The sequence below is a fragment of the Diaphorina citri genome, unplaced genomic scaffold (genome assembly GCF_000475195.1).
Source record: "Diaphorina citri unplaced genomic scaffold, Diaci psyllid genome assembly version 1.1 scaffold255, whole genome shotgun sequence".
In the NCBI taxonomy this organism is placed as follows: Eukaryota; Metazoa; Arthropoda; class Insecta; order Hemiptera; family Psyllidae; genus Diaphorina; species Diaphorina citri.
The window spans coordinates 157,610-183,382 of record NW_007377692.1 but is presented as its reverse complement, the minus strand read 5'-3'; the positions used below and the strand labels follow the sequence as shown (position 1 = coordinate 183,382).

At 38.0% G+C, this 25,773-nt stretch overlaps 2 protein-coding genes and 1 long non-coding RNA gene across 3 annotated transcripts; 1 reads left to right on the top strand and 2 right to left on the bottom strand.

Annotated features, from left to right (window-relative positions):
- Positions 1 to 4,477: 4,477 nt before the first annotated feature.
- Positions 4,478 to 10,787, bottom strand: LOC103506708. The gene is made up of 2 exons (XM_026821692.1): positions 10,345 to 10,787; positions 4,478 to 4,705 (listed from the first exon to the last, which is right to left on the bottom strand). Exons 1-2 carry the CDS (start codon positions 10,785 to 10,787, stop codon positions 4,588 to 4,590), a joined length of 561 nt encoding a protein of 186 aa, XP_026677493.1. The 3' UTR covers positions 4,478 to 4,587.
- A 2,778-nt stretch (positions 10,788 to 13,565) lies between these two features.
- Positions 13,566 to 15,691, top strand: LOC103506693 (glyoxylate reductase/hydroxypyruvate reductase). Its single transcript, XM_026821691.1, has 5 exons — positions 13,566 to 13,809; positions 14,057 to 14,262; positions 14,562 to 14,640; positions 15,175 to 15,308; positions 15,532 to 15,691. The coding sequence occupies exons 1-4, from the start codon at positions 13,566 to 13,568 to the stop codon at positions 15,294 to 15,296; spliced, it is 651 nt and encodes a 216-aa protein (XP_026677492.1). The 3' UTR covers positions 15,297 to 15,308; positions 15,532 to 15,691.
- A 2,740-nt stretch (positions 15,692 to 18,431) lies between these two features.
- Positions 18,432 to 19,079, bottom strand: LOC113466368. Its single transcript, XR_003390784.1, has 2 exons — positions 18,844 to 19,079; positions 18,432 to 18,597 (listed from the first exon to the last, which is right to left on the bottom strand). It is a non-coding gene; the product is annotated as an uncharacterized LOC113466368 (long non-coding RNA).
- Between the last annotated feature and the right edge of the window lie 6,694 nt (positions 19,080 to 25,773).

Genomic DNA, 25,773 nt, shown 5'->3' with positions numbered 1-25,773 from the left:
CGCTACGCGCTCCCTGACACGTCCCACAGTGCAGCATAATAGGCATAACTTTGAACCGCCGCCATTTTGAATCAGGATTGAATGGGAAAATTTCAAGTAGCCTATGTCACCCGGAGTACTTTTCTTAACAACCACAAAAAATTTCATCAAAATCGGTCGAGCCGTTTTCTCGTGAAAAGAGGACAACCAAAGGTCTATTTAGCGGAACAGACAGACATATTTACATACATACACACACACACACACAGACAGACAGAAACTTTCCTAATGTGATTTTTGGAATCGGGGATGCATAAGGAGTCAGAATAACTAAAAATTTTACGAATCGGTCGAGCCGTTTTCTCGTGAAAAGAGGACAACCAAAGGTCTATTTAGCGGAACAGACAGACATATTTACATACATACACACACAGACAGACAGAAACTTTTCTAATGTGATTTTTGGAATCGGGGATGCATGAGGAGTCAGAATAACTAAAAATTTCACAATTCTAAGCAATGTACAGCCAAATCTACAATTTTATTTATATAGATTCAGAAATTAGCAAGAACACAGATCTCAAGGCGTAAAACAACATGGCAATGGCATTTTTTATTTGGAGTAAGAATAACTAAAAATTTCACGATTCTAAGCAATGTACAGACAAATCTACAATTTTATTTATATAGATAGATTCAGAAATTAGCAAGAACATAGATCTCAAGGCGTAAAACAACATGGCAATGGCATAAATTGTATTTTCTCCTTCAGGATAGGTAGGTATTTGTGGGATTTCAGTCCGATCGTAAATATTGGTAAAACCAACAGTTGGGAAATAATTAAGTTCAGACGTATAAATTGGTAAGAAACTATGTGAGGTTGAAGTACTAAAAGCATTGGTGATATGTTTCTCAGTAGAAGCCTCTACAACAATAGTATCATCAGGACGGAAAAATGTTTTGCTCAGATCTGATTTCTGTGTCGGTTCAATGACATCCAAAGGTGCGATAGCGTGGTTTAGCAAGCTTATTTTCGTGGGAGAGTCATTATCAGTTACTTCATTTTTGTTATCAACAGAATCTGATTTCTGTGTCGGTTCAATGACATCCAAAGGTGCGATAGCGTGGTTTAGCAAGCTTATTTTCGTGGGAGAGTCATTATCAGTTCCTTCATTTTTGTTATCAATAGGAATACCATTATTTTTTATTTATTAATTTTTATTATACCTATTAATATTACTTTATTTTTTAAATGGACAGATTTCCCTTAACTGGACCACAGAGGTTAGAAACCCGTACAGGGATGAAAAAGAAAATACAATTTTGTTCTGCTACAAGGGACAACATCACATGAAGTTCTCATACGAACCACTAATACAGCAGCACTGTACAGTAATTTCCAGACTTTATTTTGCTGTTCTTTAAACCTTTTTTCCAACCGTATGTGCATTTACATTGGATTTTAGTTTTTACACAAACTATCGCCCTACCTGAATAAATTGGTCTACTTGGGCCATTAGATAAATGTAGCAGGCACGCTTATAGTATCTTTATTGAAATGTTTCTTGATTATTTTTATTGATAAAATTAATATCAATAATCAATAAATACAATTCTTACTGTCAATAGGTATTTATAGTTGACCTATCGCAGGAATTTAAACAAGTTTCCTCAATGAAATCATGAACATAATTTTAGACTGTGAGATTGTAGATGAGATTGTAGACCCATTGAAAGACAACAATAGGAATCAACGTAGGTATACAGTATAAAAGTTCTACTTTCGACGGGCAGGGCTTCAGATTCTTCAGATTTCAGTCTGAGAACTGCAAATCGCATCTTTGCTATCGAAATATGAGCGCAAGTTTTTGTTTGACCCTAGGAAAGCTTCTAGCAACAATCAACGAGAAAAAGTATCTACTTTATCTACTTTAGCTTGGACTAAACCAGTCCAATTTGTCAGGTAAATGGCTTAACCAATCTGCTACTACCAGTTAAAAAATGCAAAAAAACTTACCTTCACAGAGAATTAAACTGAGTAATATTGAAGTCCAAAGTAGAAATCCAAGAGATCCACTGACCGAAGATGTCATGGTTTTTGCTAAAAATACACTGTTGGTTATAAATTCAAATTATTAACATTATTTTTCTATTGCGGGTGAAAACCACAGGAAAAGAGGAAAAATCTAAATTTCCGAAAACAGAAAAATGTACTCACATTATTCACAGTAAAAGTTGTTAAAATATGGATTTTTAAAGTATTTTCCGAGAACTAATAAAATTATTATTATATGTATCTATATTTCAGGCCGGGTAAATTATGTAAATTAATTAATTAATCAATTAAAAATAGATATCCATAGAAACGTTATATCTAAATCACAAGTTCACAAAACACAACATACGTAAATAATTGAATAGGTATCTACGGATTCGTCTTATGGATCGAAAGTGATTTTTATGGACGAACTTTAAATCCCGTGTAATAAATTCAAAATTTGTCAAATTAAAGAAGAGAAAAACAAAAATGAAAAATTGCCGAGTTCGAAAGTTAACATTCACAGAGCAACACAAACACTTGAAAGGCATATGTGAATAAAACTAGATCTAAAGTAGAAATGATTTTTTGGGGGTTTTCTTACAACCAAAATTATTACAGGTAAAAAAATACCTATAAATAAAATGTTTATAATTCTGACTAAGAACAATAATGTTATTAATAATAGGTAAATAGTAATGGGTGACTCCCAGACTTTTGTTTAAAATATCTCATTGAAATACTGGGTGGTTCAGATGATACCTAAGAATATCGAACATAATAACGGTAAACTTAATAGCAGTATCTGATGGCATTTCAGTATCCCAATTTGGAGTTGATGCTTGTGATACTTTGTCACTCATACCTACCTAATACCTACTCGAGCAAATAAATGGTCAACGATGAGAATTTATTTTAATTTAGCTTTTCTTGTACAGCGCCAACACAGCGGTCAATTTCAGTTTTACGTCCGGAAGGTACTTGGGTCGAATCTACAGTTTCGGACAGATAATATTGAAAAGGATCGGTGTTAAACTTAATAGCAGTATCTGATGGCATTTCAGTATCCCAATTTGGAGTTGATGCTTGTGATACTTTGTCACTCATACCTACCTAATATCTACTCGAGGAAATAAATATTCGATGATGAGATTTTTTTTTAATTTAGCTTTTCTTGTACAGCGCCAACACAACGGTTAATTTCAGTTTTACGACTTGGGTCGAATTAACAGTTTCGGACAGATAATATTGAAAAGGATCGGTGCCTAATTCTCAAATGAATGAGTGTAAAATCCGATACCTTGGGTGGGATTCGAACCCGCGACCTTCTGAGGACCAGGCGGGCCGTTGACTGCCTTATCAACCCAGTTGACATAAAAATACTGTGATATGTGCAAAAAAAAAATAATAATAATAAATCTCAGGTAGATAAATTTATCAACTTAAAAGTGATACCACCCCGTAATCAAATGACTAGAATACCAACACATTGGTGACAAGATCAAAATGAGTAACTACCTGATTATTGTGAATCTAGAGTAATACTGGGTGTAACACTGTAACAGAACTATGTCTACTATTCCACCACCTGTTTGGATACTCGAACGGACTCGAGTGTTAGGCCCGATGCACTTTGGAAGTGTATAGAAATGATAGTCTCAAACATTTTCATAGGTTTGGTTTTTTAGGCGACTACACACAACTGAAAGTCGCGCGACTACGTTTCTCAACTGCGACGCTTTCAGTAGCTTAGCTTAGCTTTCAGTAGGTTTTGAACCGGTTAATAATCAATACCCACAAAACAAGAACTGATTAAAACGAAACGTCTTTGGTGGACCACAAAGTAGATGGCACTGAAGATTGCGCACTCCAAGATTGAAATTCATTTATAAGCTATGGGAATCGAATCAGACTCTTCCTCTACAAGATTTTAAGAGTAAAATTTGACCATGGTCCCACCCTAATTGACTCCAGACTCTTCCTCTACAAGACTGTAAGAGTAAAATTTGACCATAGCCCCACCCTAATTGACTAACGGATTGCCTCGGGAATTGAATCACCCTGTTTAAACTCTATTCACAAAGAATACCTAAAACAAAAGGTCCAGACAAGGAAAAAAGTAAGAAAAGGCTACAATAATGTCTCCTCATTACACAACAGTGGGTATTTATTAATAACAATGTTACAGCGTCGTCGCGACTATGTATTAAATTAGGTATCTTTCATAATACCTATATGGATTCCCCACATGGGGGGGAATGGAATAAAAATACCAGTCATAATGACCTTTGCACCCTTTCTTTAAATAAAGAAGTATTTATGACAGACACAGACTTCTACTTTCACAGAGAATAGATGATGTTTTCCCCCTTTGCAGAGCTTGTCTATCAGGCTCATAAACCTCCAAAATAAAATTCTATCAACAGACTTCTACTTTCACAGAGAATAGATGATGTTTTCCCCCTTTGCAGAGCTTGTCTATCAGGCTCATAAACCTCCAAAATAAAATTCAACTAAAAGAAAAACAAGTTCAAAAATTGCGCTAGAAAATGGTCAAAGTTCTAAAGTGCTCAAAACACATACAGAGTGAAACTCGAGCACTCTCGATTCTTGTCAAACTTGTCTTCACTAGGCGTCTCCGTTTTGTTCAGTTTCTTCCTCAACTCTTCTATCTGTTGCTTCTCATAGATGCTCAACGCTTTCGCCACATCTCTGGGGAGGTATTGATCTAGATCCAAACTCTTGGACATATCCCTTCCCACTCTGGTCACACTAACACCCCGGAGAGCCAATACTTGTGATATAACAGCCTCATCTCCATTCACCACTATCACATAGCAGAACTGCCCATTCATCTCGTTCACTTTGATTAAATCTTTGATCACACTTGTCTTCAGCTCAGATGGTATATCATCAAAGGGGACAATCTGCCGATCTGGAAGTGTGGCAACAATATCTTCATCTCTTCTTTCAGTGGGCAGCTCCCAAATTTTGTTGATCAGAAGTTGAGTATTATCACGCGTTAAATCTTTCAAGTATTTGTCTTTGTCTTGTCTGAAAATTAAACAAATTGCAATTCAATAGGTATAATTAGGCTTGGGTCTACAGTTTCATGTAACTTAGTTGTAAGTAGTTAGCTTGCTTGCTTGCAAGGCATAGTCCTGTTTGAGGTTCGCTATTAGTTTGATCAAGTTTGCGTTCTTCTCTTTAAGCGTGATGATATTCTTGCCTGTCGGTTCATCTTTGTTGTCTAGTTTCTGAGGACACCTCAGCCCGGTTCATTCAAGGTCACTACCTCCCCTCACATGGAAGTGTGTTTATGACGTGAGGGGCATTAACCACTTTTAGGTTTATGTTTCCCCTCTTGCCATACTAAACCAAGCTCGTGACTGCGGTTAAGAGTCGCCATTTTTTTCGCGGTTTAGAGACACCATTTTTTTTCTCGGTTTAGAGACGCCATTTTTCTGGTTAGCTCAGATCTTTTGTTTTTGTTTTGGTGTAAATTGGTTTTTGGCTTTTTCCCCTTGCCTTATACCTCCATGCAATTAACTTATCATCTGATAAAGGATGATAAGGCTTTTTAAAGCTTACCTTTTGCCACGAAAAAAATCCCGCCAACCACAAAAATTATTCAAATATGCCAACAGCTAAATTTTTATCAAGAGCTTCCCATCTTCTCTACTAGACAGCGCCAGTGCTGCCAATCTTTGATATCAGCTGATAATCCCCACTACGAGATTTTTATCCCCACTCTCGAATTTTCGGTTCTTGGGTTAAATGTTAAATAAAATACAACATTGGCTAGATATCTGCATTTTACACAAAAAAGTGTTCGTGGGTATTCTGTAGTATCCAGGAAAACCAAAACAAAGATACCATTAGAATCAAAAAGTCAAGTACACATCAAATAACATATTTACGAGGATCAAGGATTGGTACATTTGGACCGCCAAAGAGGCTGACACTATTGGAGGCAGCGAGGGAACCAGAAGCTTGGAATAATCCTGGGAAATGTTTGGCTAGAAGACCCCGGCCTGTCCTCTCCCCTGTGGCTGAACTGTTGGTCTTGTCATTATTGTTGATGGCATTCGTGTCTTCATCGCTGATATCCGTGTTATCTCCATTTCCATGGTTACTAATGAGAAGCACCTCCACAGGGTGTTTACTTTGGGTGACAGCTTTAACAAAGGTCACGTGCGTGCCTTTATCTTCATCCACATGATCATGGGTGAGGGCATCTACTTTATCTTTAGCGCCTCGGGTACCATAACTAAGAGCAAAGGCAGAGCTAAATAACTCGACAAGCTATTGTCTTCATCGCTGATATCCGTGTTATCTCCATTTCCATGGTTACTAATGAGAAGCACCTCCACAGGATGTTTATTTTGGGTGACAGCTTTCACAAAGGTCACGTGAGTGCCTTTATCTTCATCCACATGATCATGGGTGAGGGCATCTACTTTATCTTTAGCGCCTCGGGTACCATAACTGAGAGCAAAGGCAGAGCTGAGGTATTTGCCAAACAGACTGACACTATTGGAGGCAGCGAGGGAACCAGAAGCTTGGAATAATCCTGGGAAATGTTTGGCTAGAAGACCCCGGCCTGTCCTCTCCCCTGTGGCTGAACTGTTGGTCTTGTCATTATTGTTGATGGCATTCGTGTTGTTGCTCATGATGTTACTATCTGTGTCTGAAACAATACAAATGGGAAACATAGGTGTGGGTAAGAATCGGGGGTTTTCAAATATTTTCTGAAGACCCCGGCCTGTCCTCTCCCCTGTGGCTGAACTGTTGGTCTTGTCATTATTGTTGATGGCATTCGTGTTGTTGCTCATGATGTTGCTATCTGTGTCTGAAACAATACAAATGGGAAACATAGGTGTGGGTAAGAATCGGGGGTTTTCAAATATTTTCCACCAATATACTGTGCCTATTAAAATAAGGACCTAAAAGACAGATGTAAGAAAAGACTCCTTCCTCAACAAAAAAACTGTTTTGGATGCTGTATCATATTCAATAAGTGTTTCAAACATAACGTAAGACATGATCCACCAGGTCAGTTGTCATGATTGCAACTGCAACTGCTGCAACAGTCACACTTTGGAGTTTGCTCTTGGTATCTTGTAGGAGGTGATCTCTATGGCACTGGTGAAACAAACTCGTGCAAAAGTGGGTGTTAATAAAGGAGAGGGGTTTTTATCTTTGAAAGTTACAATAAAAGCTTATTTAGGTATCAACTTATTAACTTGTCTTTTTCAACTTTTTTCCGAGGTTTTAAAAAGAAAATTTTAAATTTTTTGACCACATGGTCGTTTTTCTGCTCGTTTTGCTTTTGCAGCGTTGCCATTTGTGCGTACGATAAAGAAATGTACGGTAATAATGATCGTTGTACGGTAATGAAACAGAGGCCTATTTCATGAATTTGTGACGTGATTTAACTTTACCAAGAAAAATTATTTTGTTATTGATATTAATCGAAAAATCCGAGACACCAATACTGAGATAATCTTTTTCCCCCCCCCCCCCTCTCTAAACACCCTTGAAATCACTTATTAATGTGCTCTGTTCCTGGAACGTACATAACGTGTTAAAGTTACTTCAAAGAGAAAATGGACACACAATAGTGAAGTAGATAGTATTCATTTTCCTTATATGTAATCCAATAATTAGAATGGCCCTTCAGAAAGCTATCGAGTCTTAAATCAAGGTGTTGAATTTTACAAGCTAATGAATGGGGTGGATATTTAAGGTACAACTTTTCTTCTTTTCCCGCCCGGGGCGGATTGTATCCTGAACGGATAAGGTTCGTTCTCGGAACGGCTGGCTTTCTCATATCATGTCTTCCTTCTCTCTTCGATTTCGGGACAATAAGACCTTAGTAGTTACAGTTCCTTCTATCAAATCTCTTGAAAAAAAAACTACATTTTTCCCCCAAAGTTCCCAATGTATGTAAAATTCAACATTTAATTGATATCAATTAATTAATATCTTCACCCACTGGCCTATGCCCCCCTTAGTATGGCCCTCATCAGATGGGCGATAAGAGACATAATAATTTCCATTTAGGTGCTGGGTCAACACGAGAACACCAGAGTTTCACCCGTTGAAATATTTGCAATCTAAAAACGAGTGTAAATTTTTGTCGACTGTGGAATTCGAACCCGGGGAGTCGACCTGCCATAGCACTCAGTATTCTGATGAGACCTTCCACTCTGAGATTGGGTGGATTCCTAGGTGGCTTCTCAGCACTGTTCAGGGTAAGTTAACGGTCAGTAAAAAGGACTATTTTTTTACGCCTAGAAAAAATACAATTTTTGATGGTCAGGAAAAGAGACGATTTTTTTTATTGGTCAGAAAAAAAGCGTTTTTTGGCGGTCTGCGAAAAATGATGCTTTCTGGACTTCACATTCACACGACCAATATTAGGACGTAAACTAGTGAAGAAAATAGCATTCTCGATGCCTAACAAGTTGCCCTGAAAATCTCCACCGTAAGCATTCATAATACTCGTATGTGAAATCAATTGTATCCTCTGATGAAATCACGCTTTCGTCAAGGAAAAACATTCCTCAAATATGGGATCGAGTGGATTGGAACACATCACATGCCTTCAGGCACACTCCATTTGTCAAGGGAAGGAGAGAGAAAGAGGAATATACAAAAAGGGAGAGAGAAATTGAAGGAAGGAGAAATAGAAAGACAAGACGGAAGAAAAGAAAGGAAGAGGGAGAGAAAGAAAATGATAGAAAAGGTTGACAAATAGAGGAAAGGAGAAAGAGGAACTGCTTAGTGAGATGTAGAGTCAGTTAGGGCATGGTGGGGGTATGTTGTCAAGGGTCGAGCTTTACCTTGCCCTTAGGATCAATTAAATTTGAAGAGAAAGTGGAGTCAATATTTCAACTTATCTTCTTGTTCTTAGGCTTTTTTCTTCCAATTTTCAAAATAAATCAGTACATCATAGTGTAGGTGTTGTTGTTGTTGCTGATAGTGACAGTGGTGGGGGTGTAGACACTGTCACCTGATGACTGATCAGCTGAGTGTGAAGGGGAATGAGGAGTATAGCCTGGATAGGTAGGCCGCTTACTGAAACCACCTTGGTAGTAATAGCTATTCGAATATGGAACGTTGTCATAAGGTAGAGGAGAAGTAGTGGCAGAGAGTTCAATGTTATAGATAGAATTCTGGGGGAGTGTGAAGGGGAATGAGGAGTATAGCCTGGATAGGTAGGCCGCTTACTGAAACCACCTTGGTAGTAATAGCTATTCGAATATGGAACATTGTCATAAGGTAGAGGAGAAGTAGTGGCAGAGAGTTCAATGTTATAGATAGAATTCTGGGGATATGGTTCGGGTGCGTTGGGAACAAGAGTGTGATAAACATTAGCAACGTCAGGGTTAGTGAGAACTTCATTGTTATAGGAATTGGGATAAGTTTCTACTTGATCAGTGTGTGGTAGGATGGGATAGCATTGAACCTTCATAAAACTATCTTCAGATATTTTCAAATAAATACAGGACTGTCTATCGTATTTGTGACTAATTTGCAAATACTGATGCAGATAGTCAGGACCTACTGGAAAATAGTCATAGGCGGGGACTGCTATGGGTGTCATGGCGAGAGGTTCCACAGATACGGCAGGATACTGGGGAGTTGTATGATACTTCTTACGGTGCATTTTGAGTTTTCGTTTCATTATACCTATATGGATTCCCCACATGGGGGGAATGGAATAAAAATACCAGTCATAATGACCTTTGCACCTTTCTTTAAAAAGAAAATTATTTCTGACAGACACAGACTTCTACTTTCACAGAGAATAGATGATGTTTTCTCCCTTTGCAGAGCTTGTCTATCAGGCTCATAAACCTCCAAAACAAAATTCAACTAAAAGAAAAACAAGTTCAAAAATTGCGCTAGAAAATGGTCAAAGTTCTAAAGTGCTCAAAACACATACAGAGTGAAACTCGAGCACTCTCGATTCTTGTCAAACTTGTCTTCACTAGGCGTCTCCGTTTTGTTCAGTTTCTTCCTCAACTCTTCTATCTGTTGCTTCTCATAGATGCTCAACGCTTTCGCCACATCTCTGGGGAGGTATTGATCTAGATCCAAACTCTTGGACATATCCCTTCCCACTCTGGTCACACTAACACCCCGGAGAGCCAATACTTGTGATATAACAGCCTCATCTCCATTCACTACTATCACATAGCAGAACTGCCCATTCATTTCGTTCACTTTGATCAAATCTTTGATCACACTTGTCTTCAGTTCGGATGGTATGTTTGTTCAGTTTCTTCCTCAACTCTTCTATCTGTTGCTTCTCATAGATGCTCAACGCTTTCGCCACATCTCTGGGGAGGTATTGATCTGGATCCAAACTCTTGGACATATCTCTTCCCACTCTGGTCACACTAACACCCCGGAGAGCCAATACTTGTGATATAACAGCCTCATCTCCATTCACTACTATCACATAGCAGAACTGCCCATTCATCTCGTTCACTTTGATCAAATCTTTGATCACACTCGTCTTCAGTTCGGATGGTATATCATCAAAGGGAACAATCTGTTTGACTTGCAAGGCATAGTCCTGTTTGAGGTTCGCTATTAGTTTGATCAAGTTTGCGTTCTTCTCTTTAAGCGTGATGATATTCTTGCCTGTAGGTTCATCTTTGTTGTCTAGTTTCTGAGGACGTTTCTCCTTGTCCACATGAGCTTTATCGTCTAAATAACTCGACAGAGGGAACAATCTGTTTGACTTGCAAGGCATAGTCCTGTTTGAGGTTCGCTATTAGTTTGATCAAGTTTGCGTTCTTCTCTTTGAGCGTGATAATATTCTTGCCTGTCGGTTCATCTTTGTTTGAGTTTTCGCTTAAAACTTTTGATCTTGTTGAGGATCCTCTCAAAATGTTGATGCGAAGCTGTCGGTACTAGTTGTTTCTCATAGACTGGAGTGTAACGGATGATTGAATTGGGAGCGAGGTCTATCTGCTGCTTGGTGGCAGGGACCTGGATGTCAAAGGCCGGGAATGTCACATGGATGTCAGGTAGAAGTAGGTCGGACTGGGTAGATACATAGTAGTAAGGCTTCCTTTTGAAACGCTTGGTCTGATTGGCTGGATGTCCCTCAGTGGTACCTGGAAATAGCACAAGAATTTACTTGTAGAAGTAGGTCGGACTGGGTAGATACATAGTAGTAAGGCTTCCTTTTGAAACGCTTGGTCTGATTGGCTGGATGTCCCTCAGTGGTTCCTGGAAATAGCACAAGAATTTACTCATTAAAGGCAATTGCTTAAGATGGTTTGCCATCTTCGAGAATATTATTAGTCACCTCAAAGCGAAGTATTAAAACAATGTGATACAAAACGATCTTTGCCTCCTTCTTCAACTGCAGTTTTGCGATAAGCTAGGTGGCAGATGATATTATTAGTCACCTCAAAGCGAAGTATTAAAACAATGTGATACAAAACGATCTTTGCCTCCTTCTTCAACTGCAGTTTTGCGATAAAGGGAGCTAGGTGGCAGATAAAGAAAATAAATCATTAAATCTGACGTTAAGTTCCGTAACTTTTACAACTTGGTAAAATTGTTTACTCGGGAATTTATTTTGAATTACACTCGGATCTCAAAATAATGTAAACATTGAAATTTATTTCAATTCAATACCTTAGGAATTTGGAATTTATTTTGAATTACACTCGGATCTCAAAATAATGTAAACATTGAAATTTATTTCAATTCAATACCTTAGGATTTTCTATGTACAATGTACATAGTACATATGTAGGTAAGGAACATGATAATGTAGGCTCTACTTACACGAGTGAATGAAGAAATAATTTTACTGTAAGCTCTCAAATCCCAAACCACACGTTTCAGGGTCTCAGGGTGGTGTGTTCTCGGAAGTAAACACGTTATTTATATTCGTCTTTCAACGGGTTTTTTCGGACAAAAAAGGGCCATTTTCTCATTTTCGAACACATATTACATAATTTTTTGGGGTTTAGCTTAGCTAATCTCGGAAATTATAATTATTTTCATCTCTATGGAACAAAGTTTTTGCAAACTAGCTAAAAAGATGGATTTTTTTCTTCTTTTCTTAGTCCTTACTAGTGGTTGACCCGTCCTTTGTACGGGACCACCACACCCATCACACACAACACCCACCCCCCCACCACACACACACATCACACACACACAACACCCACACACAAACTCCCACCCACCACACACACATCACACACAAACACCACCACACACACACATCATAAACACAACACCCACCCACCACATACACATCACACACAACACCCACCACACACAACACCCACCCACCACACACACATCACCCACCCACCACATACACATCACACACAACACCCACCCACCACACACACCACCACCACCACACACACACGATCGCGCTACGCGCTCCCTGACACGTCCCACAGTGCAGCATAATAGGCATAACCTTGAACCACCGCCATTTTGAATCAGGATGTAATGTGACAATTTTAAGTAGCCTATGTCACCCCGAGTACTCTTCTTAACAACCACAAAAAAATTCATCAAAATCGGTCGAGCCGTTTTCTCGTGAAAAGAGGACAACCAAAGGTCTATTTAGCGTAACAGACAGACATATTTACATACATACACAGACAGACAGAAACTTTTCTAATGTGATTTTTGGAATCGGGGATGCATAAGGAGTCAGAATAACTAAAAATTTCACGATTCTAAGCAATGTACAGACAAATCTACAATTTTATTTATATAGATTCAGAAATTAGCAAGAACATAGCTCTCAAGGCGTAAAACAACATGGCGATTGCATTTTTTATTTATTAATTTTTATTATACCTAATAATATTATTTTATTTTTTAAATGGACAGATTTCCCTTAACTGGACCACAGAGGTTAGAAACCCGTACAGGGAATACAGGGATGAAAAAGATAATACAAGGAACAACATCACATGAAGTTCTCATACGAACCACTAATACAGCAGCACTGTACAGTAATTTCCAGATTTTATTTTGCTGTTCTTTAAACCTTTTTTCCAACCGTATGTGCATTTACATTGGATTTTAGTTTTTACACATACTCTTCTTAACAACCACAATTTTTTTTATCAAAATCGGTCGAGCCGTTTTCTCGTGAAAAGAGGACAACCAAAGGTCTATTTAGCGTGACAGACAGACATACATACATGCAATCATGCATACATCATACGTAAACAGACAGACAGACAAATTTTTTTCTAATGTGATTTTTGGAATCGTGGATGCATAAGGAGTTAAGAATAACTAAAAATTTTACGATTCTAAGCAATGTACAGACAAATCTACAAAAAAAAAAAAAAAATCATCAAAATCGGTCGAGCCGTTTTCTCGTGAAAAGAGGACAACCAAAGGTCTATTTAGCGTGACAGACAGACAGACATACATACGTAAACAGACAGACTGACAGAATTTTTTCTAATGTGATTTTTGGAATCGTGGATGCATAAGGAGTTAAGAATAACTAAAAATTTTACGATTCTAAGAAATGTACAGACAAATCTACAATTTTATTTATATAGATGTTATCAAATATGTTTCTACTCCCGTTTCTTGCAGAGGAGAATGGAAGTCCTGGGCGCCGAATTTCATGTGCGGTCCAGCATTACAGAATTCCACTGTGGGTATAGTGGGCTGTGGCAGAATTGGCCTCTCAGTGCTCGAGAAGTTGATCCCATACAAAGTTTCCAAGTTTCTGTACACAAGTCGAAGCAAAAAGCCCGAAGCTGATAGTAAGTTGGTGATGAGCTTTTTTTTTTAGGACAAAAAACTTCACAATAGGTAGGTTACCTATGTAAAGTTTTTTGTTAATCATATCAATTTTTCCTCCTTTTATGTTCAGGATTTGACCCATACCTACTGACAAAAAAACAGATACATATCTCAGGTTAAATAATAGCATGTCAACCTATGTACATACAAACAAACATATCTCAACATTAATAAAAGCGAAACTTGAAAATTTACATTTTATTTCAGAGCGCGGGGCCGAGCACACCAATATCGACGACCTGTGCAAACAAAGTGACTTCATCATTATCACATCTGCCCTCACGCCAGACACACACCATCTGATTAACCGCGCCCGGTTAGAATCTATGAAGCCAGGTGCTATTCTAATCAACACAAGCCGAGGTCAACTGGTAGATCAGGAAGCCCTGATAGACTTCATCGCTGATATCCGTGTTATCTCCATTTCCATGGTTACTAATGAGAAGCACCTCCACAGGGTGTTTACTTTGGGTGACAGCTTTCACAAAGGTCACGTGAGTGCCTTTATCTTCATCCACATGATCATGGGAGATACCGTGGGCATCTACTTTATCTTTAGCGCCTCGGGTACCATAACTGAGAGCAAAGGCAGAACCCTGATAGATGTACTCAAAGCTAAGAAGATACGAGGAGCAGGGCTGGATGTGATGTATCCTGAACCTTTGCCGCTGGATAGTCCACTCCCCTGATAGATGTACTCAAAGCTAAGAAGATACGAGGAGCAGGGCTGGATGTGATGTATCCTGAACCTTTGCCGCTGGATAGTCCACTTCTGCAGCTCGACAATTGTGGTATGTGATAATAATTTACAGCTTGGAAAAAACAGCTTGTACTTAGATACCTACCTATACTCATTGAGAAATGTCGACCTCATTTGAACTGGAAAATAAAAAGAATTTAAAACCCGTGTCAAACATATAAATTGCGCAATGAAATTCACCCATTTTACGTGTTGATATTTTACCTATACTCTTTGACTTCAGTGACCTTAGTGGTGTATTTAACATACTATCCTAGCATCGCGCCTTTTTTTTTTTAATTAGGTGCTTTAACACTTCTATGACCAAAATAAAAAGAATTTAAAACCCGTGTCAAACATATAAATTGCGCAATGAAATTCACCCATTTTACGTGTTGATATTTTACCTATACTCATTGACTTCAGTGACCTTAGTGGTGTATTAATTTAACATACTATCCTAGCATCGCGTCTTTTTTTTTAATGAGGTGCTTTAACACTTCTATGATCAGGTCGTAACTTAATTCAATAGAAAGGAAAGGTGGTTTCATCATAAAGAACTAATTATGTTCTTCTCTGATTTCAGTGATTCTTCCTCACATTGGAAGTGCCCAGATTGAAACTCGACAGGAAATGGCCAGGATAACAGCACAAAACATAATCAACACTTTCCACAACAAGCCTATGATATATGAAGTGCCTCTATGAGAACAAAGCAAAATGAATCTATGACCAGTCGTAACTTAATTCAATAGAAAGGAAAGGTGGTTTCATCATAAAGAACTAATTATGTTCTTCTCTGATTTCAGTGATTCTTCCTCACATTGGAAGTGCCCAGATTGAAACTCGACAGGAAATGGCCAGGATAACAGCACAAAACATAATCAACACTTTCCACAACAAGCCCATGATATATGAAGTGCCTCTATGAGAACAAAGCAAAATGAAATCCAATGCTTGATGATCATGACTGAGAATTCTATAGAAATACTCATCTTACTAGAACTAAATTATGGAAATTGTGTGAGGGTGACTTTGGAAAATCAGAATATATTATTCCATGTGCAATAATCTCTCACTGGAGAAAATGTTAAGAACAAAAATACTAATCAGTAATTATTAATTACAAATTATTACTGATTGAAACTCATTCTTCCATAATTAAAATCTTATTAACCAAGAAAAATAATAATAATAATGATAAAACTGATATTATTTATTGCATTTGATACTAATGGTAAGTACTATACTGATTTAAAAAATACTAATCAACCACATTTATTTTACAAGTAATAAATATATCAATGGCATTTTTACTTTCTATTAATAAATTGGACGGAACCTATACCTCGCTTTTTTTTTTCTTTTTGTCAGGGACAATAACGAGAACAATAACCAAAATTGGCAGAACTCGGAACTGCTGGCTTCTTCTATACTGATTTAAAAAAAAGAGTCACAAAAACTTACCAAATAGAATTCTAGTGATTTTTTGCATGGCCTCAGCCATGAGTATGGAAGGATGTATGATGAGCATAGTGATGGTTTCAGATAAGGCCTGGGTCGGGGGCACCATGATAAGAGGATCAATCTCAAGGCCCCTGTAGTACTCTGTGCACTCGTCAAGCGTGGCTGAAAGAAGAAGAAAAAATTGAAATAAGCTCGAATGTTTTTTACCTCAGAGGTAGTGGTTAACGCGTCGGACTTTGAATCTGGAGGTTAGTACTTGTATCTAGAGGTCAATAAAATTAACTGGCCTTAATTAAAAGGTGCATTAATTATTGGGGAATGATATTTATGATGGACATAAAGTATGCTCAACACAATTGAAATTTATTGAAATAAGCTCGAATGTTTTTTACCTCAGAGGTAGTGGTTAACGCGTCGGACTTTGAATCTGGAGGTTAGTACTTGTATCTAGAGATCATAAAATTAACTGGCCTTAATTAAAAGGTGCATTAATTATTGGGGAATGATATTTGTGATGGACATAAAAAACCCTGAGTTCTAAGGTAAAAATAAAAAGTGAACTGACAAAAGCTCAAACTAAAAAGACAGCAATAATACTGGATTGCCTTATACTCTTTATATAGGACTGAAGGATCCTTATACCCAGCAGGCTATTACTATCACATTGGTCAAGTTCTGAAACAATATTGAGGATGAAATTCCACACCACGCACGGAATTGAACCCGTGTTAACTTGTTCACCAGGCGTGGGTCTTGACCACTACACCACCAAAGTAGGTCATAGGAAAAACCGATTTCATTGATGGCCTAAAGAAAAATCTCTAATCACTCAATAATCTCAATTTAAAGTGCTGCTATAAACACCACAACCAGGCGTGGGTCTTGACCACTACACCACCAAAGTAGGTCATAGGAAAAACCGATTTCATTGATGGCCTAAAGAAAAATCTCTAATCCCTCAATAATCTCAATTTAAAGTGCTGTTATAAACAGTTTGTAGGAAAACACTTTATGAACATCGTAACCATCTGTTTAAAGGTGCGTACAAATAACTCATTCCTGCGGCAAAGCAACGGCAAATCTATTCATTGAAATGTAACGTGCTATTGCTAGATGATGAGGTTCAAATTGCGAAATCATGTCCGTAGTATGTGCCGAGTTGCAGAAGCACGAACATCTCGATTTAAATTGAACCCTTGGATTAACCAATCTTAAATTAACCAATTGAAAAAAGTTTTAAACTATCTAATCCGGTTGGTTACTTCAAGAGTTGAACTTTTTACCGAAAAGGCGACTTAACATGTTCGTAAATGTTGTTCATGCCGTACAGTTCAGTTTAAACTCTGATTTTGATCCTGGGCCATTTAAGCCGGGGACCACACAGTGAGTTTAAACTCAGTTCAAGTTTGACTCTCGGATTAAGCAAGCTGATTGGTTTTTAAAAATTCCAAATAGTCGATCAGATTGCTCAAACCGAGATTTTTTTTTCTCTCTCTTAAGCGCTTTACCAATACTTATGGACATGTCATGTCGTTCGCGCTGAAACCGAGATAGAAAACGCAGTTTAAACTCACTTTGTGGCCCACGGCCTGATAACTCAACATATTTCTCTATTACTCTAGCCTCGCTATGTAGGGTTTATCCTTTTTGTGGCTGTCGTGTCTCCTCTTCATTATCAAAAGCATATCGCCATCGCATATACATGACTCGGGTTCTATCCCACCAGTTCTCAAATGAATCCAGAGCAGGACGTACGTCCAGTATGCTGAACCTGTTGGATGAAAGAGAATGCCTCTGATATTAATCCCACACCTTGTGCCTGAATAACTATCAAGGAGACCTCACAGGTCGCCTGAGAGACTTATTATTGCTGCCATTCACTATCAGGTAAACCTGACAGGTCGCCTGAGAGACTTATTATTGCTGCCATTCACTATCAGGTAAACCTGACAGGTCGCCTGAGAGACTTATTATTGCTGCCATTCACTATCAGGTAAACCTGACAGGTCGCCTGAGAGACTTATTATTGCTGCCATTCACTATCAGGTAAACCTGACAGGTCGCCTGAGAGACTTATTATTGCTGCCATACACTATAAGGTAGAACTGACAGGCGCACCCGTTCAGGCCATGATAGTGAATGGCCGGCTTTAGTTAGAATATTTTGTATGTGGATTTTTTCTTTCTTCCTTTATGCTCTCTTGTTCTCGCTTTTATGTAATAGTTAGAGCGTCTGCCTTACACAAATGAGCTCTGATCTCGAAATTTGTCGCGACGACCTGTGAACTCAAAGGAAGAAAGTTTTTGTTTTAGATAACACTTCAGTCGTTATTTCAAGACCGGTTTTAGCGTCACCTATGTTAAGCTACGTCGAGCAAGGCCAATAAATGGATGGGTGACTTAAAGGAATAAAGGGAGAACGGGCTCTAGTCTTGTTTTAGAACCTCACTTCATTCCTTCCAAGTATTTAGCTAACCACTTACAGTACTCGATTGTATTCATGGAGGTGAGTGCACTTCTAATTTAAGAATAGAAGCCAGGACCTCCAGTTTGCAGACCACTGTGCAGACTCACCTGTCACCTGGCCACCAAGGTTCCCCTACTAAACCTACTGCATACTAATGTATAGGTAGAAATTTGGTATCCATACTTGCACAAACAGAAGAGAGACTTTTAGGCATGTGAATTGCAGCCCATTAACAGATAAGAGCATATCAATATTTTCTGCTTCACCGTATTGTGGGATTTCAACCCACTCTATTGGCCTCACAAGACAATACAGCCAGGACCTCCAGTTTGCAGACCACTGTGCAGACTCACCTGTCACCTGGCCACCAAGGTTCCCCTACTAAACCTACTGCATACTAAAATGTATAGGTAGAAATTTGGTATCCATTACCTGCACAAACAGAAGAGAGACTTTTAGGCATGTAAATTGCAGCCCATTAACAGATAAGAGCATATCAATATTTTCTGCTTCACTGTATTGTGGGATTTCAACCCACTCTACTGGCCTCACAAGACAATATGTACAAAATTTGTATACAAACGTGCATACGTACAGACCACTGGACCATATACGGGGGGCCCGCCCCGCCCCTCGAGCTTCATTTTGTCTCCTACGTGACGTGTTCTATTCCCCACGTGACGAATTGCATTGCGGAAGTTATGGCTGCAGGTATAACTAGGTAGGTACCTACTAAGTAGACATACATATACGTGCGTCTCAGTGCTCGAGAAGTTGATCCCATACAAAGTTTCCAAGTTTCTGTACACAAGTCGAAGCAAAAAGCCCGAAGCTGATAGTAAGTTGCTGATGAGCTTTTTTTTTAGGACAAAAAACTTCACAATAGGTAGGTTACCTATGTAAAGCTTTTTGTTTATCATATCAATTTTTCCTCCTTTTATGTTCAGGATTTGACCCATACCTACTGACAAAAAAAACAGATACATATCTCAGGTTAAATAATAGCATGTCAACCTATGTACATACAAATACGTGCGTTTTCAGACTGAAAATGAGATTAAGATTTTTTCTTCTAAATTTACTGCAAAAAGGTGACAGTATGAAAGATGAAAGCATATAACGGCGCCCATGCCGGACTAAATCATGAGAGAATCCCGACTTTCTCAGGGGCGGTAGTGTACGTATAGCCTGCGTGCAATGGAGGAGCCGTCCGACTGACTTTGACTCGAAGGGTTCACTATTTACATTATGCATTATATGCATCATGTTTTCCTTGTATGACAGTGAAGCATGACAATCAGTGGTGGAAGGACGAAGGTGAGGAAAAGGGCAGGTAATAAAACATGTAGAGTGAAAATTGGTAAGTTTTGATAAATTGAAGGTAGGTAAGGAAATGAGCAGAGAGAGCATGTACAAATCCAAAAGCTAGCGATTGAGAGGGAAAAAAATGTAATGAAACAGATTGAAAATGAAAGGAGAAAATGGATAATAATAAGGAGGTAAGGAGGGGGAATTGGTAAGGGACGGATAATTTCAAGCTTGGGAGGCAGGAGTGGGAGTGGGAGTACCACTGGAGGTGGCATCATGCGATGCAGTCAAAATTGTTTTGTTTAGATTCTTTAGTCTATTCTTAAGCCTAGGCTGGATAGAATTCGACTCAAGAGATAAGAGTTTCTCCAACAGGGTTGAAACAAAAGATGGTTCCATATCATAATTAGATTTAATGATATCCAATTTCTTTTTAATTGGTTGTTTTTTCAGATCTTCAATGAGTTTTATAATTATGTCAGGATCTATGGAAGATTCAATTTCCCTTATGATGGGAATAAGACAATCGAGTTCAGATTTAGGCTCAATACAAATTTTTTTGTCATTGCTCACCTTAACTGGGGAACTGCTGTTGACACGTTTCTTGCTTTTTGTCGATTCAATATTAAAATATTCATCGGGCATGTCAATATCGAGTTCACTATCCATATCGTCAGTGGGGGCTGCAGATTCAACATTGGGGGCTGAAGATTCAACAGTGGGGGCCGCGGAGTCAATAATGGGTGAATCAACAGAAGGACTAGTAGTAGAAGAATCTAATGGTATGGGGTTGATAATAGTTTGTGTTAACGAACCTGGGCTCGAATTACTTTCCTCAATAGGAGGGACGATGGGAGGGGGAGTATGAGTATCAACCACAGTTTCGATGACCAGGGACTGAGATGAGGTCTCAGGAAGAGGAGAGCAAGAGGTCTCAGGAAGAGGAGAAACAGCAGTGGTAGCAGTTCGACTGTCGAACGAGGGCAGAAAGGTGCTGATGATAGCATCGTTCCTTATCGATACCTGAGAAGCAGCGGTCGATTCATCATTGTTTACCAGACGTTCCTGAATAGAGACAAATCTGGAGGTTAGTACTTGTATCTAGAGGTCAATAAAATTAACTGGCCTTAATTAAAAGGTGCATTAATTATTGGGGAATGATATTTGTGATGGACATAAGGTATGCTCAACACAATTGAAATTCTTTCTTGTTCTCAAAATTTCGTACAGAGATGTGATTCCAAGTTCTAGAAAATGGATTATTATAATTATAATGTAAGTACATAAGTAGAAATTCTTTCTTGTTCTCAAAATTTCGTACAGAGATGTGATTCCAAGTTCTAGAAAATGGATTATTATAATTATAATGTAAGTACGTATTACTAGTAGGTGTATTGAGAAAAATGATTTTAGACAAAATGAACTTTTTTGATAGGCAGTTTAGGCACTATGTCAAAGTTTTTCCTGTTCACCAATCTAACCACAACACTACTTAGGTTGCTATGTGTTACACTGTTACAGCTAGCTTGTTTTGATTAGGTATTAATTACACAAGAAACTGGAATGTCTGCTACCTACCTAGCTCCATGTTTTACTTACCTACATAGCCAAACAGGGCCTTGACAGATCCCCAAAACGAGTCATCTGGTGTACACCTGGACGCAAACTTTTCATACCGCATTCGTTTTACATGTTGATCCACTACTGCTTTCTACAATCAGACATCAGGATTTGAAAATATTAGAGCCTTTCACGGTCACTTACCAAGTGAGATACCAGCCTTAAATTATCAGCCTAGCAGCAGACACCTATTGGAAACACTACCATAACTAGCAAAAATTAAGTACTGATGGGAAGGAGAATAAATCTAATAATAATAATAATAATGTTTATTTCTTGTAACTTAAACAATGTCTTTCTTAATGTTCCTATATAAGTACACATTAGTACTTTTCAGGAATGATCTGCCAGCCTAGTTAGCTTGGAGGGTAGCACATCTGCCTTGTAAGCCCTAGATTGCTGGTTCAATCCCTACAAGGGGTGAACTTTGTCCTAATCAGAATAGATACCAGCCTTAAATTATCAGCCTAGCAGCAGACACCTATTGGAAACACTACCATAACTAGCAAAAATTAAGTACTGATGGGAAGGAAAATAAATCTAATAATAATAATGTTTATTTCTTGTAACTTAAACAATGTCTTTTAGGGGGTGGATGGGTGACTTAAACATTATATTGGTAGTTATTAGGAAACATTAAAAGGAGAAAAGGGAGAACGGGCTCTAGTCTTGGTTTTAAATCATTGCTGGAAAGTAAAATCAATAATCAAATCAATAATAGTAATAAACTGAATATTAAACAAATTAGGTAGGTACATACATAGGTACTGATTTTCCTTAACCACGATCGAATAAACTACGGGCTAAAAAATTCCCGGAGGGACGGGCCCTGCTTGTTGAAGAGTGAATAGAATAGCCTGTTCAAATGAAATTTTAAGCATTTCTATTGAGATCAGCGTGTTTCGAACTTCCTTTATCAGCGAAGAAAAAAAAAGTGGTTGAGCCCCATAGCCTGGGTTGTATTCACAGTGGGTAAGATTGAAATTTGTGCGAACGCCGTGATATTATTTGAGTATGCAATGTGCAATAGAATAAATATTAGTGGAGATGTCGGATTTTCATGTTTCACTCTTATGGTATGGGCGAACTCCGAATTTCGAACTTTTTGAACAATTCTGAATTTCTCCTGTCCTTTTTTTTTTTTTTTTTTTTTTTTTTTTTTTAATGATAAGACCCCTGTTATTACAGTTCCCCCTATTACACTAAGAGGTTGCTGTTCAGAAAAAGAAAAGAAAAATTGAAGTAAAATTGAACTTACATATAGGTATGATTAAACTTTGCTACTTTTTTTTCCAATTCAATGTCGAACAATGTTATAATAGCTGTAGGATTGGTTTGATTTTAGTATTATTTGTTTCAGTATGCAATGGGCAATAGACAAAATATTTACCACAAAAAATTCGATTTGATTATTGAAATTATCAAGAAAGTCTTCCTTATGCATTTTATGGTTCTAATTACTAGTTTTTTTTGAAATCTATGTAGTCTGTATCAACATAGGGATTGGTTTGTGAGAATTCTATTTTGTTTCAGTATGCAATGGGCAATAGACAATATATTTACCACAAAGAATTCGATTTGATTATTGAAATTATCAAGAAAGTCTTCCTTATGCATTTTATTGTTCTAATTACTAGTTTTTTTTTGAAATCTATGTAGTCTGTATCAACATAGATACTTGAATTTTTCACCATGTCTGTGTCATCTAATTATATCAATTGAATGTTCTATTTCAGCTGATCTGAAAGTGATAGCAACAATGTCCGTCGGTTTTGACCATTTAGATCTCAAAGAAATTAAAAATCGTAACATTCGAGTAGGCTACACACCCAATGTACTGACTGAGGCTACTGCAGAACTTACCATGGCTTTGCTGCTTGCCACATCAAGACGAATTTTAGAGTCACATAAAGCCATTTACAAGTGAGTGTTCTCTCTAAATTTCTTTGTCTAGTAATCTAGTATGAAGTGCTTGACTTGGACACAATATGCTTAGGAAAAGTGTACAGGTACAAAGATAGGAACTATTTTGATTTAAAAAAAATCTCATTTTATGACTTACTAGTGGTTGACCCGTCCTTTGTACGGGACCACCACACACACACATCCACCACGCACACCCACACCCACCACGCACATTGGTTTTTTCTTTTTTTTTTTTTTTTTTTTTTTTTTTTTTTTTAATGATAAGACCCCTGTTATTACAGTTCCCCCTATTAAACTAAGAGGTTGTTGTTCAGAAAAAGAAAAGAAAAATTGATCTTACGTATAGGTATGATTAAACTTTGCTACTTTTTTTTCCAATTCAATGTACCATATAGATCTAGAGAAAAAAATATCTAAAAAAAACCTCATTTATAATGGGTATAGTGAATATCTAAACTCAAAGCCATAGTGAGAATTTGAGAATTAGCCATCTGATTATCTGAACCCATATGTTGTCAGCATCAGTCTACCACTACAGTAGCTTTTTCTTGTGGATTATTAGGTAGTCAGAGAGTTTACAGAGTTTAAAAGATTAAAGAGATTAGAACCCTCCACAAAATAAACATGGGTACACCTACACCCCAACCTGAAAAAGTTCACCAGGTTGAACAAATGTAAGTCTACATAAGTAACTTGGCCTTCATTAGCCCGTCCTTCCTTTATTATTACAATAGTAATAAAAAGGTATAAGGGACGGACTATTGTATTCGCTTCGGTGTTGTCTGTCTGTCCCCATAGAAGGACTTATCCAAACCTTGTCGACCTATATATCAAATTAAAGGTCTTTTTTTTTTACCAGGAACACGAAAATGGTGGTGCAAATTTTGTCCAGAGAACCATAAAGCCAAAAAAAACTGGTTTTTGTATTCGCTTCGGTGTCGTCTGTCTGTCCCCATAGAAGGACTTATCCAAACCTGGTCGACCTATATATCAAATTAAAGGTCTTTTTTTTTTTACCGGGAACACGAAAATGGTGGTGCAAATTTTGTCCAGAGAACCATAAAGCCAAAAAAACTGGTTTTTGGGTTTTTTTTTTTTTTCACATTTTCTAACACAAATGAGCTCTGATCTCGAAATTTGTCGCGACGACCTGTGAACTCAAAGCAAGAAAGTTTTTAGTGATGTGTCTCATGAAACTGTTTCGAAACGCGGTTTCGAAACCGAGAATACGGATCCGGTTTCATGAAACCGCTGAGTTAAAGTTTCGGAACTTGAATAAAGCAATAAAGGAAAGAGGAAAGAGAAAGACAGAAGCGCAAGCGCACTACAAACTATGTCGATACCTACTGAACTGAAACTGAAACCTCCCTGCTTACTGCTTAAGTCTGCTTCGTTACGTACTTAACGGACCCGAAGGTTTCAAGGTTCCAGGTTTCGGAACTCAGATCCGAAACCTTAGAGCGTTTCGAAACCTGGGATCCGGAGCCCTGAAAAGTTTCATTTTTCCCATCACTAAAGTGTGGAACAGAACTTTTATGTCTCTTGGAGAATTTTGACCTCTGAACCCATGACCCTTGGATTCTAAAGCTTGTTGAACCGCGAGTACTTTTATGTGGGACACTTGATAGGGTTGAAAGCGGGGGAAAGTACATTGAACTTTCTGCGATTCTCGTTTTTATTGTGTTCATTAACGTTTTCTGTTGAATGCTCTTGGAATGATTTTAAATTTTGCTCTTTATTGCAAATTACAAGTGGGCAAGGTTAGTGACCCAGGCTTTCTGTCTATTAATTCAATCCTGAGAGTTCTCGTAGGGATGTGTGGGTATATCTCGAATCCAGAAGTGTGAGCAACGGTATCTGTCAGTCCTATCACAAATATTGAGGAAAAATTGGCTTTAACCACTGAACGCTTAAGAATGAACAAAGAACATGGAAGAGTGACATGTTGCACTATGTAACAAAGTAAATTGTTGAATGTTGGTCAGTGACATAGGTACAAAGGTCGCTGTTGCATTTGAAACACTTGACCCTGTCAATTATAATGAAAATTTTATAGTTAACATTTTCATAGAACAAGGGAAACGACCCCGGCAGGTTATCTATGTTATCAACAAAGACCGCTCTTCTAAAACCAATCAAATGGCTAAAACGGTCGTTACGAGAGCCCAGGTTTACGAATCTCATATCCGATACCACTTTGGCATCCTTCCACAAGATCCCTTCACTGGTTGATGACCAAGATTCCGTTGAGAACCTATTAGGATTCCTACGTTACACAAATGTCTATCACCTAATATAATATAGAAGTCAGCGCGACAAGATTCCTTCACTGGATGATGACCAAGATTCCGTTGAGAACCTATTAGGATTCCTACGTTACACAAATGTCTATCACCTA

Bases quoted from the DNA above. Each gene is read 5' to 3' on its own strand.
- LOC103506708 (XM_026821692.1), bottom strand. From the start codon at position 10,787: ATGCCTTGCAAGTCAAACAGATTGTTCCCTCTGTCGAGTTATTTAGAC. The intron at 4,706-10,344 runs CTATGAGAAGCA...AGCGTTGAGCAT, and splicing joins GTGGCGAAAGCGTTGAGCAT to CTATGAGAAGCAACAGATAG.
- LOC103506693 (XM_026821691.1), top strand. From the start codon at position 13,566: ATGTACAGACAAATCTACAATTTTATTTATATAGATGTTATCAAATAT. The intron at 14,263-14,561 runs GTTATCTCCATT...AAAGCTAAGAAG, and splicing joins ACTTCATCGCTGATATCCGT to ATACGAGGAGCAGGGCTGGA. The intron at 14,641-15,174 runs GTATGTGATAAT...CTCTGATTTCAG, and splicing joins TCTGCAGCTCGACAATTGTG to TGATTCTTCCTCACATTGGA.